The sequence below is a fragment of the Orcinus orca genome, chromosome 5 (genome assembly GCF_937001465.1).
Source record: "Orcinus orca chromosome 5, mOrcOrc1.1, whole genome shotgun sequence".
Lineage (NCBI taxonomy): Eukaryota > Metazoa > Chordata > Mammalia > Artiodactyla > Delphinidae > Orcinus > Orcinus orca.
This window is the reverse complement of record NC_064563.1, coordinates 148,990,868-149,003,824: the sequence shown is the minus strand read 5'-3', so window position 1 is coordinate 149,003,824 and position 12,957 is coordinate 148,990,868. Positions and strand designations below refer to the sequence as shown.

Genomic DNA, 12,957 nt, shown 5'->3' with positions numbered 1-12,957 from the left:
AACCCGCGCGGATGGAAACCAAGACGATGGCACAAATCACTCTTTGCTTCAAGAGCCTGCAAGCCCGTCGGACCCACACATCCACTCAAGAGCCGTGGGAGCGTGAACATGCGTCTCGCCCAGAAGAGGTACCGAAGATGAGGGCAGAAACTAAACAGACAACTGTTTGTTTATTAATCGGAAAATTAAAAGGAAGAATTGGAGGAAGAGAAATGAGTTTTCTGAGTTGCTTGGGGTGGTGGCTCAGCAGGAGCCCCTGAAAGTCAGAAGGTCGCTGACGCCTTTGCTGTGCGGTGGGGCCAGCAGAGAGGTGGGCCCGGCCGGACTCGCGCCCGGGGGGCCAGGCGGTGGGGGCCACAGGGAGAGGAAGGCAGGCCCTCAGCGGGCGGAGTGCAGGCGCCGCCCTGGCTGCCCCTACCGCCGCCACTGCCCACAAGCTCCACATTTTAAGCTTTTTATGTTTTAACGTTAAATATTTTAAGATCTAAAATTTCTAAGAATCTGAAACTATAATGACCTGCTTTTGTTAAAACTGTATGTCAGTAAAGCAATTATACTCCAATACAGATGTTTAAAAAAAAACCAAAACAAAAACCGTATGTCTTCCTAGCTAAGGTTAACACTTGTCTGGTAATTTTAAAGAAAACTTTTAAGTAGCCCTCATTTTTTTCACATTCTTGGCTATTTATCTTGTGAAATGTGAAACAAAGCAGAGTCAGCATGTCAAGGGGCTCTAACACGGAGCCTGGGGGTCATTAAGGAGTGGAACTCAAGCCGGGCCCCAGCGAGGGGAGCCGTGAACTTGGGACCTGGGCCAAAACTCAGAGATTCCAGGGGCGCAGCAAGAACCGCACCTGCTCCCATCCCCGTAACGGGCCTTCTCCTCCCTCGTGACGGCCTCGGCCCTCAGGCACGTTCAGCCCAGACTGGCTTCTGCCTCTGACTCCAATTAAATTCTCTGTAGGCAAACCGCCCCCCGTCCTCACCCTCAAAAGCCCCAACTGTTTCTACTGCCTAGCGGGACCCGAATCTGCGTGCTCCAAACTGCAATTCTTTGATCCCAAACAGACACTCCCTACTGGACCACTGCCTCCAGGATGCCGAGGCTGACGACCACACACAGGTGGGCGACCCCCTGGCCAGGCGACCCGGCCTCAGAGTCAGCAGCCTTTCCTACAGCACAGTCAGCCACCGCAGCTGCCCTCAAGCCACACGCAGCCCCGCGACCCCGCAACCTCGTCCTCTCTGCCCTCAAAGCCTTGCGTCCGGGCCAGCCCGGCTCTGCCCGCACCCCCGGCTGCAGCTCGGCCTCCTTACCGGTCTCCCTCTCTCCGGCTTCCACAGCCAAGGCTTCCTTCTGGCTCCACAGCACGGAGTTCTCCTCCTGCAGCTCCGCCTGCCGTCGGGCCGCACACTGCAGCTGCTGCCTCAGGCCCTCCAGCTCAGCCACCAGGCCCTGCTCACTCGCCTCCTTCCGGCCCAGTGCCTCCTGCAGGCTGGCCCTCTCCTCTGTGAAGCCCTCGACGATGCCTGCGGTCCACGCGGGAGGGCGCTGTAAGGCCCCGGGGGGGGGGGGGGGCGGGGGCGGGGCATCCTGTTCCCCCAGAGACGGCACCGGACCACCCTCCCTGCGAGGCACAGGAGCGGCGGGCAAGACGAGGGCCCAGCGCACGCGGCCACCGTGAGCGAGCGCCAGGCACCAGGTGCGCGGGGTCGGGGCAGCGGCGCAACCCCAGGAAGGTGGCTGACGCCCTTGCTGTTGAGACCCCAGCACGACGCGCATCCCCGGCAGGCAGGCCCCGCTCACCCTCCGCCGTGTGCAGCGCCAGCTCGAGCCGGGCCTTGGCCGCGCTCTCCGCGTCCAGGTGCTCCAGCAGCTCCTGGTGCTTCCGCACCACCTGCGCCGTCTCCTCGCTCTTGCAGCTGAACTCCTTCTCAAGACGAGAATGAATCTGACGTGCTTCCTCCAGCTGTGAAACGCGTTTGAAAATGGCATTTTGGACCAAAAGTAATCAAAGCTTATACTGACACCAACAGAGTTCTATTTGCATCGAATTCTGGGGAACCCATAAATATCCTGTAACAAACATCAATTTCCATGTTCAACGTTATGTCAGTTACTAAATAAGCAACAAATTTTCAAAAAAGGAAAGTTCTGCACATGGAGACACAGACAACACTGCACGGACACACCGTTTGTGACCGTCGACCCCACATGTGTCTGCGTGGAACATGGCGGGGGGGGGGGGGTCATTTCAGAGGACACACCGACAGGAGCCTGGCACCCGGGCAGGGACAGGCCCCCTGGTGACTGCAGGTGGTGGATGGGAAAGGCTCCTGGGCCATCACCACACCGGGCAGGGCACCTGACACGACCCTCCCTCCCCAGGTCGGACACCATGGGACGCCCCCCTTCCCAGGCACAGCCCGGGGCCACAACCTCACCTTCCTCCCGAGCTCCCCTGGTGGGCATGTCCAGGCTGAAGCCCCCAGGTCACCCACAGGCCGGAGGGCCCAGATTAATCTCTGAATTCAAAACGCCTACACCCAGCTCTCCTGACCGACAACTCAGCACCTGGCCCGGGCCCCCTCAGCCTCCCCCTGCGTGTAACCAACTCTGACCCTTCCAGACCCAGCCTCTAAGGAAACCTGTTGGTTTTACCTTGAAAACAGCCCCTGGCGCTGCCCCTCCTCATGCCCTGCTGTGGGCAGCCTGCCCGAGCTCTCGGCGGCCGCTGCCCCTCGGGCAGCCCCACCACTGACCCCGACCTGAACAGGGGCTCCTCGCGCCCCTCTGGCCGCTGCCTGTGTCAACTCCCACCTCCCTCCCCTGCTTCCCCGCTTACACACCCAGGTGCCCCTGCAGAGCACACAGTGGGGGCAGCGGGGACGCAGGGCCGTGGGCCAGGTCAGACTGCAGACTGGACGGCGTCTGTTCCGTTAACTGCGCTTGGGGACAATCCAAAGCACCTGATTATTTATCGTAAGATGCTGCCCAACTCTGTCCGGTTTCTGAGAGAAGATGGGACGAAACCAGAGGAGAAACTTCAGAGCTCGACACTGTGGCTCTACCTGCATTCGCGTCTCAATATTTCTGAGACGTGAACAGCGATGCTTCACGTGAAAATGCTTACTTTTTAACTGGGCAACTTTGGGAAAAGGCTCTCTATTGCTTTCCAAGCTTTCCTACTTAATGTCTGTGCTAATTGTCTGAAGCATTCTAAAAGGTTAACAAATTCCCATCTTCAGTAATAATCTCTAAACGTAAGTGTATTCAAAACGGAATGAAAATGGCGTACAAGGTGCAGTAAAAGAGGCTGAACACACATGATCTAAATTAAGTGCACCGAGGTTTTACTTTTCATTCACAGCAAGCCTACTTCCCCAAGAATTTCGGCTCAGAAAAGACTCCTATTTGAGGAAAACATGTGGGCGAACCTCCCTGGGAGTAACAGGCTCAGGGCGACACCCGGCAGAGAGAGGAGAGAAAGAAGTCAGACCCGCCTGGAGAGAGGAAACCTCCGTCTCGCCCGCACGGTCTGGTGGAGGATCAGAAACCCTGACTGCCCAGCACCCGCAGGCACCTGGGGCTGCGCTGTCACTGCCAGGCAGCCTCTGTCACCCACCGGCCCCCCGCCCACTCCTTCAGCCTGTCACCCTCCTCTGCAGAGAGGCCGAGGGGCCGTGCCTCACCTGCCTGGTGGAGTCCAGGACCATCTCCAGGAGGCTGTCCACCGCCAGGCCCAGGCTCCGGTAGATCCTCCTGACGGGCCGCTCATACTCCAGCGTGCTTTCTGGGCTCATGAAGAAGCTCTCACAGACATGACTGCTAATCTCAGCCACTGACGACGTCTCGGCACACTCGGGCGATGCGCTGTCCGGCTCCGGCAGGGCCGCGTCGAGCCCGGGCCACACCTCGTCCAGGGCTGGGGCTACAAGCGAGCAGACACAGGAGCCATGCTGCCAGGAGGACCCCCGGTGCCCGGCCTCGGGTCTGCGGGCACAGGGCTGTCGGCGCTCACCTGCAGGCGGGCTCTCGTCCTCCAGGCAGAGCCCCACGCGCTCACCGATGCGGCTCTTCAGGGCAACGGCGGCCTTGAGCGTCTCCCCAAACAGGCCCAGCAGCCTCCTCAGGGCGTCCCGGAGAGCTCTCCTGAGAGGGGCACACACGGGCAGCGTCAGCCGAAACCCCGCCCGGCTGACCGCACGCGAGCAGCACCATGGGCGACCTGAGTGTCCCTCTCCTGGAGGCCTGCGCCCAGCCCAGCACAGGGGCTTCATCCGGGACCCCCTCCCAGCTGCTCTGCCCGCAGCGGCGCCACCACGACCTGCACAGACCCAGCCTGCCCCCCGCCACAGCCTCTCTGGCACTCAGGAGCAGAGCTGGGCGCCGACGTGGCCCCTGAGGCCCCACCCTCTCAGGAGACACCGGCTCAAACGCCCAGGTCACCCCTTGCCCACAGCCCACCAGCACAGGAAGGCGCCGTGTCTCCCCGTGTCTCTCTCTGGGGCCACACAAACACGGAGTTTGGGGTATTTGGTTCCCCTGGGACAGGAGTCCTGTCTCTAAGCCGCATCCTCCCAGACCAGCCCTTCCAGCTGGGGGGCATCAGCTGGGGCACGGTGACCCCACCCAGGCCGTGGCTCCGGTGCCCGCGAGACGTCAGGGCTTGGCCAGCCCCATCCGCCCGCGGCTCACACCCCTCCCTCGGGCCCAGCACAGGGAAACGCCACTCAAGACACGGGAAGATCCGCCCCTCAGGAAGCTGACACCCCAGGTCACGGCCAGAGATGGTGAGAAAGGGACGCGGGGACGTGAGGGGCGGGGGCAGGCGGGGGTAGACTGCAAACGGCGGGCCCGACAGCCCCTGCTGCTGCCCAGGCCCCTCGGAGGGAGCGTGCGGGGAGGGCATAAGGACCACCCCCAGACGGGCTCGGGCAGGCGGTGTCTGCTTTGCTCTGAGAGAAAATGCCAGAAGGCACCAGCCCCCCCTCCTCCTTGGGCCCCGTCCAGGCCATACCGACCCCTGGTCCCTGAGGAGCCTCATGAACGCCAAACACTCGTGGCTGTCGGGGCATCTCACCTGCCGGGCACACCCCCCGAACGCCTCGGGGCCTTTGCTCTCTGCCAGCCCCCCGAGGGCAGGGCCAGGCCTGACACGTCCTGCCCTGCACTCCCCTCATCGAGCCGCAAGGCAGCTGGGCACAGCACACAAGGTCCTCGCAGAGATAACGAAGCCGTGAAAGCATGAACGGAGAGACGGAGCCCACGTGAGCGGCACCCGCCCTCTGCACAGCAGCCCTCCCCCCTCCTCCTCTGACCCTCAGCGCCGCATATACGGTAGTGCCGCGCTGCTGAGGACGTGGGTCCAGGGGCAGCGGGGACCCCAGACCAGCAGGACCACGAGATACCGGCAGGGACAGGCCAAGGGATGCACAAAGGGGCCCAGAGAGGTGGGCCAGTGAGCTGCACCTTCCCGGGTGATGCTGAGCCAATGGCCCCGACAGGCAAAGACGAGAGCGTCTCCTGACATCAGGCAAACACAACTGAACAGCTCACTCCAGAAGCACACGAGAAGCGGAGCTAAAACCTGCCTAGCGTCAGGTGGGAAACTATTTCCTAAATAAGACTCCCAAACAAACAAGAAAAGGGACGGGTCGGTAACTGCCTTCATAGCAGCATCAAATCTTGTAACCTGGCAAAATGAGAAGGTTTGGCAAAGCGAGGTGGTGGGTATGTGGGTGCCACGACTCAGCGCTCATCTTGAAGTTTAAGGCCCCCCTGGATGAGAGGACCACGCAGCACAGGGTCCCATCCACCAGGTGCCAACATGCACTCCAGCCCGAGAAGCAGAGGCGGCCACTGACCTCTCGCTGTGGGACAGGTCGATGTCGGACTTGAGCATTGAGATGAGAGTTGTTTCCTCCTGGTTCTCCCTTTCCCGCCTTCGCTGAAGCCTCTCCAGTTCGGAATGGCGCTCTTCTATCTCACGACTTAAGGATAAAATCTGGTCTTTTAGCTGTTGAAGAAAAATTGTTAAAGCTTTAGTTAAGACAATTTAGTTAAAACTAAGTTTCTATAAGGAACTTTCTTTATCTAACAGTAGGTCTGTGGTTTGTGGGATGGAGAAAACGGATGATGGGACACCAGCGTGGGGCCCATAAAGCACGCAAAGCACAGGCCGGAGGAAAAAGAAGGTGTAATTTTGAAACCAATTTACTGAAGAGAACAAAGGGAACAGAAAACAGTTTCAATGCTGTGCATAGAGGGAACCTGGGGAAAAAGTGTAGCTCCTATAAACCACTGGGCCATATAGGTCGCTGGTAAAATGAAAGAAAATGGAATAAGTAAACAGAGAATGGCAAGTTTCAAGATGGCAAACAATGACCAAGAAATGGACAAAAGAGACACAGAAGATGAACTGCATGCCCGGACGGCTCGAGGCTGGGGCGGCCCCAGAGGCCAGCGTGGGGCTGGCGGAAGGCAGACCCTTCCCTCTGCTGGCCCTGCTCCCTCACCTGCATTCCTATCAAATCTTCCTCCACCTACAGTGGGGCTACATCCCAAGACACCCATCCTAAACTGCAAATACCATACATCGAAAATGCATTTAAGGACCTCCCTGGTGGCACAGTGGTTAAGAATCCGCCTGCCAATGCAGGAGACACGGATTTGAGCCCTGGTCCGGGAAGATCCCACATGCCGCAGAGCGGCTGGGCCCATGCGCCACAGCTACTGAGCCTGCGCTCTAGAGCCCGTGAGCCACAACTACTGAGCCCGCATGCCACAACTACTGAAGCCCGTGTGCCTACAGCCCGCACTCCACAACAAAAGAAGCCGCTGCAATGAGAAGCCTATGCACTGCAACAAGAGTAGCCCCCACTCACCGCAACTAGAGAAAGCCCGCGCAGAGCTATGAAAACCCAAGGCAGCCAAAAATAAATAATTAATTTTTTAAAAAAGGAAATGCATTTAATACACCTGTGAATGAAAAGGGTCACCTGCCATATCAGTAAACAAAGGATGTTGCAGCCATCAAGCCACCAGAGCCGCCCACACAGTGAGCTCTGAGTGGGCTCAGGATGGGAAAGCACAGGATACTGGCCCCAGGTAGAGGAGGTACAGATCAAAAAAATGATTTCAGTGAGCCCAGACTTTGCTTCTTCCCCTATATAGAAAAGCGCTAAATTCATTAACTTGAGATGCCTGGTTTCTTTAATTAACAGTAATCTTTTGAAAAGGAAAAGCAGAGTGGCTGGCTGTCTTGGTCAAGAATGGCTGTCAGCGCATCAGTCGTTCACCTTTCTGGTCGTGTGGTGGATGGGGAGCTGTGGCTGCCCTGCCCAGCATCACAGGAGAGAACTGGACCACATATCACTAGCCCAGGGAAAGATAAAAATTCAACATTCAAAGTACTGTTTCTATTGAATGTACACTGCTTTCACACCATCGTAAGTCAAAAAATCCTTCCTAAGTCAAACGACTGTAAGTCAGGGACAGTCTGTACTCAATAAGGTAAGAGAGTTAATTCATCAGTGAAGAACATTTGTTCATCAAAAGATGACAAAAGGGAAGAAAAACCCCACAAATTAGAAGAAATCCAGAAATACAAAAAAAAACTTCCCTAAATCAGTAAGAAAAAGACCAACAACTGTTTTAAATAGAAAAATGGCCAAAGATACAAAAAGGTATTCCACAGAAAGGGAAACACAAATGGATCACAAACATAGTAACAGAGGCGCATCTTCATCAGCAAATTAAGACCACCAAGAGACACCACTTCGTTGCCACAAAATTGGCAAAAATTAAAAAGCAAGAACATTCCAGGAGAGGATGTGGAGTAACAGGAGCTCAAGTGCACGACTGGTGGAACCACCCAGAAACAGCCTTGGGGTTACCCAGCAGGGGCAGAACCCCACAACCTGGACACCCACTTCTGGGTTTAAGAAGTTCCTGCACATCTGGAGTAAGAGGCGTGTGTAGGAAACTCAGGGCAGCTTTATTCATAATGGCAGAAAGACAGAAACAGGCCCAAGTCCACCGATGAGCACACACGCAACGGATGCCATTCGGCAGCTTGGGTGGCGGGTACGGCCCCCCCAGCGCCGTCTGTGAACCTCCAGTCAACACGGAACAAGGGAGGCCAGCACACACCCCCTTGTGAAGGCCGGAAAGGGCTGAGGCTCAACAGCAGAGTGTCCAGGAATAAACACATCAGTGAGCAAGAAACCTGCAACGATCAGAAGGGTGGTTGCCTCGGCGGGGAGCAGGGGGTAGGGGGGTCTCCTGAGGTGCTTCACGTGGGTGGTGGGACACCATCCTTACTCCACAGTATTACTTTAACCAAACATGTACATTTTAAGGACACCTGTAAGATAATTTCACAGTGGAAACAGCTTCCCGCAGAGTCTGGTTTCCTGAAGGGTCGCGCGCCCTGCTCCGACCGGGGAGCCTCTGGGCAGCGGACGCACAGCCCGGCCCACCGGCCCAGGGGAGCCTCCTGCTGCCCGCCTCCACGCGCCCGCACGAGGGCCTCCCCCACTCCTGGCGCCTCTCAGTCTTTCCTCCCCACCTTCTCTCACACTCCTGCCATCAAGCAACCATCCCCCCTTTTTAAAGGTAAATCGCTATGTATGTTTTACAATTTCTCTCTTAATTCAGAATTTAACATTTCTTTTTAACTGTAGTAATACTTTTATTAGGACTGATATTGTTTCTGGTCCTTGAGGTATAAAATCGCAGAGGCTCTGAATGGTGTATTCTGTACAAACTTTTAGTATTTTGTACAGAATGAGCTGTTTTAAGAATGCATGTCATGGACCAGCAGAAATGCCTGGTATACTGAAGAACAAGCTTAAGAAACACTTCGAGAGGCTCGTTCTTCCTCATGGAGCCCCCTCCTGCCTAAGCCCTGGTGCCGTCCTTGCTCCCCTGCACGTGCCCCCCATCCTCCTGCCTTCTCGTGGCTGGGGTCCCAGCACAGGAGGGGGCTCTGCAGCCAGGAACATGCCCCTTGACGGGCAGCTAATGACTGACCTCCACAGATACATGCTGCCCTGAATCTGGCTGGGAATGACTTTGACATCTTTGGTACCAAATTAAGTCAGACACACCCATGTGCAGTGTTTACAGTCAGAAGGCCTGGCCCCACCACTTGGCAGCCACGGACTTTGAGCAAATTAACGGAGCCTCTCCTAGGCCTCAGTGTCCTGAGAGGGAGAGAGCTGCACAGAAATGAGAAAATTCTACATCTAACGTGCTTAGCGCAGTGCCTGCACATATTCATAAGAAAACTGTGCCTCCAGTGTGTGAATAGGTTCAAATCCAGTGACCCTGTATGATGATAAAGTCAAAGAAAGCAGCAGTACTGTTATGACTCTGAAAGATCACACAGTGGGACTATCTCTAAAAATAGTATAAATACACATCCGTATTTTCAATAATAATAATGAAAAAAAACCCAATTCAAAAACTGTCAAGGACCTCAGCCATAAAAAAGAATGAAATAATGCCATTTGCAGCAACATGGATGGACCCAGAGAGTATCATGCTGAGTGAAATAAGTCAAACAGAGAGAAAAACACTGTATGATGTCACTTATATGTGGAGTCTAAGAAAATGATACAAATGAACTTATTTACAAAACAGAACTAGACTCTCAGACACGGAGATATATTAGGAGTTTGGGATTAATATGTAGACACCACTGTATATAAGATAGATAACCAAAAAGGACCTACTGTATAGCACAGAAAACTACATTCAATATCTTGTAATAACCTCTAAGTGAAAAGAATCTGAAAAAGTATATATATACACTTTATATATATACACACACACATATGTATATACATATATATGTATATAACCGAGTTACTTTGCTATACAGTTGAAACTAACACAACATTGTAAATTAACTGTACTTCAATAAAAAAAAACTGTCAAGGACCTGAACAGACAAAAATGGCCAATAAACCCATGAAAAGATGTCCAACACCACCAGTGATTAGGGAAATGCAAATAGAAACAAGGTATCACCTCATATCCATTACAATGGCTATTATTTTAAAAAATGAAAAACAACAAGTGTTGACAAGAATGCGGAAAAATTGCAACATTTGTGCACTGTTGGTGGAAATGCACAATGCCACAGCTGCTGTGGAAAACAGTTTAGCAGTTCCTCAAAAAGTTAAACACAGAATTATCATATGACCCAGCAACTTTGTTCTTAGATATATACCCCAAAACTCAAAAGCAGGGGCTGAAGCAAATACTTGCATCGCAGTGTCCACAGAAGCATTATACGCACAACAGCCAAAGGAAGAGACGACCATGAACAGATGGCCACCAACAGATGAACAGATAAACGAAATATGGTGCCTATATACAGTGGAATAATATTAGTCGGCCACAAAAAGCCATGAATGTTGATACACGCACAACGTGGATGGACCTTGAGGACATTATGCTAAGTGAAATGAGCCAAACACGAAAGAACATATATTGTGTGATTCCTCTGAAATGAGATCCCTCGAGGAGTCAGATTCACAAAGGCAGAAGTACAGTGGTGGGTACCAGGGAAGGATGGAGGGGGATGGGAGTTATTATGTTTTTAATTAATTAATTGATTAATTTATTTTTGGCTGCACTGCGTGCGGGCTTTCTCTAAGTTGCAGCGAGGTGTGGTGCACGGGCTTCTCATTGTGGTGGCTCCTCTTGTTGCGGAGCACAAGCTCTAGGCGTGTGGGCTTCAGCAGTTGTGGTACACGGGCTCAGCAGTTGTGGCTCGCAGGCTCTAGAGTGCAGGCTCGGTAGTTGTAGCACACAGGCATAGGTGCTCCACGGCATGTGGAATCTTCCCAGACCAGGGCTCGAACCCGTGTGCCCTGCATTGGCAGGCAGATTCTTAACCGCTACGCCACCAGAGAAGCCCAGGAATTATTTTTAATGAGGGCAGAGCTTCTACTTGGGATGATGAACAAGTTCTGGAAATGGAGAGCAGCGATATTTGCACAATACTGTGAATGTGGTTAATGTCACTAAACTGTACACTTAAAATGGTTGAAATGGTAAATACTATGTTATGCACATTTTACCATACACAAAAAAGAATAATCAAAGAAAAGATGCATCCCACATACCTGCAGAATTTGGTTATTCTTCTCCCGAAGCTGCAGAGACAGAGACTCTTTCTCTTTTTGGTAAAGAGACTGTGCCTGCTCGCGCTCAAGTTTATGTATCGCCTCTTTTTCATGCAAAGCAGCTTTCTTTTCACTTTCAAATTCACCCTGTACAAAAGTACATTATTAACAACAACAAAAAATGTCATTAAGCTATAAAATTATAAGGATAATTTCTCCATTTCTCTGCTGTTCACTAGAATTTAGTTCATTCAACAAATATTCATTGATTCCGTATTCTGTGCCAAGGACAATGACCAAAAAGGCCAAGGCCACTATCCCCAGTGAACATGCGTTCAAATGTGCTTATCATATAGAATACAAAAGAAACAACCTGCTACCTTTCCCAATGGTCACGTTAAGAAATTCTCCATCATCAGGGTATCATGACCATCAAAATCCAAGATATTTAGAAACCTAACTTTCTCTGGTTTTAAAAAATAAACAGTTTCTTCTTAAATAATAAAAAATATTTTTTAATAATGTTCACCTAATGAATTAAAATACATTAATGAAATAAGCTTTTTTTTTTTTAACTACAGAGATAGCCCTTCCAGAATGACAGAATAAGGACCTCCAAAAATCCACTCCTCTGCAGGAGCACTGAGAACACTGGCAAAAACTGTCAAAATGAACTTTTTCATAGCTCTGGAAATTAAAGTGTTTATTAAAAACAAAGGCTGAGTCGCCATCAGAGCAGGAAGCTTTGAGTGTTTGAACCTGCCCTAATCCCATCACTCCAGTCTCTGGGATAGCCTTGAAAATGCAGCCCAGGGAATTCCCTGGTGGTCCAGTGGTTAAGACCATTTCAAGCTTTCACTGCTGTGGGCCCTGGGGTTCAGCCAGGGTTCAATCTCTGATCGGGGAACCCGCCAAAACAAAAAGAAAGAAAATGCAGCCCAGCAACCATGGGGGGAGCAGGAGAAGAATGGGTTGCACCAAAGCACCACCACCAACTGTCACTAACTGACCTGTCTGGCAGCTCACTGAAGAGCTCCATTCTCAAAGCTGGTTTTTTATTGGCTCTGATTCAGAGCTCACCTCAACAATCCTGTGCCCAAGCCATTTGGCAAAAACAATTAGCAGCAACTGTTTAACACCTCAGCGGCCTGAGGCAGTGATAACAATTGGAGCTAATAAGAGGCTGATCAAAAAAAAGGAAGTGAAAGCTAAGGCAGAGATGTATACTGCCTGCCACAGCATTAAAGGCATGCCCCAACCAGAGCCCCACAATAAAGAGATAAAATTATAAAATGAAACCCAATAGATATTCTGGAGCTGAAAAGCACAATTACTGAAATAATAGTTTCACTAGAGGGACTCAACAGCAGATTCAAGTGGGTAGAAGAATCAGCAAACATGAAGACAGGTCAAATGAGATTATTCATTATGGGGAACAAAAAGGAAAAAAAAAGAAAAAAGAAATAAAGTAAGTAGGCTCACAGGCCTTTAGGACATCCTCAAAGACCAACATACACATCATGAGAGTCCCAGAGGAAAGGACAAAGGGAACAGGGCAAAAGAATACTTGAAGATAATATGCCTAAAAACTTTGCAAATTTGATGAAAAATATTAATCTATACATAGAAGAAGCTCAATGAACTCCAAGTAGGATAAACTCAGAGATCCACACCTGGACACATCATAATCAAACTGCTGAGAGACAAAGAAAATCTAGAAAGCAGTGAAAAGCAAGTAATTTATTTTGTCTTTTATGTTTATGTGTATAGTTTGTAATTCTTTTTTCTATGTGATTTAGAAGACAAATGCATAAA

The 12,957-nt window shown here is 51.6% G+C and overlaps 1 protein-coding gene across 6 annotated transcripts in view; it reads right to left on the bottom strand.

Moving 5' to 3' along the window:
* The window catches only part of PCNT (pericentrin), a 96,460-nt gene that overhangs the window by 48,644 nt on the left and 34,859 nt on the right, over positions 1-12,957 (bottom strand). For all 6 annotated transcript variants that reach the window (XM_049710259.1, XM_033418522.2, XM_049710257.1 and 3 more), the window contains exons 16-21: positions 11,143-11,289; positions 5,869-6,020; positions 4,023-4,153; positions 3,694-3,932; positions 1,808-1,970; positions 1,318-1,530 (exon numbers count right to left, since the gene is read on the bottom strand). In XM_049710259.1, the coding sequence (XP_049566216.1) occupies positions 1,318-1,530; positions 1,808-1,970; positions 3,694-3,932; positions 4,023-4,153; positions 5,869-6,020; positions 11,143-11,289 (1,045 nt within the window). The remainder of the gene's footprint in view (positions 1-1,317; positions 1,531-1,807; positions 1,971-3,693; positions 3,933-4,022; positions 4,154-5,868; positions 6,021-11,142; positions 11,290-12,957) is intronic.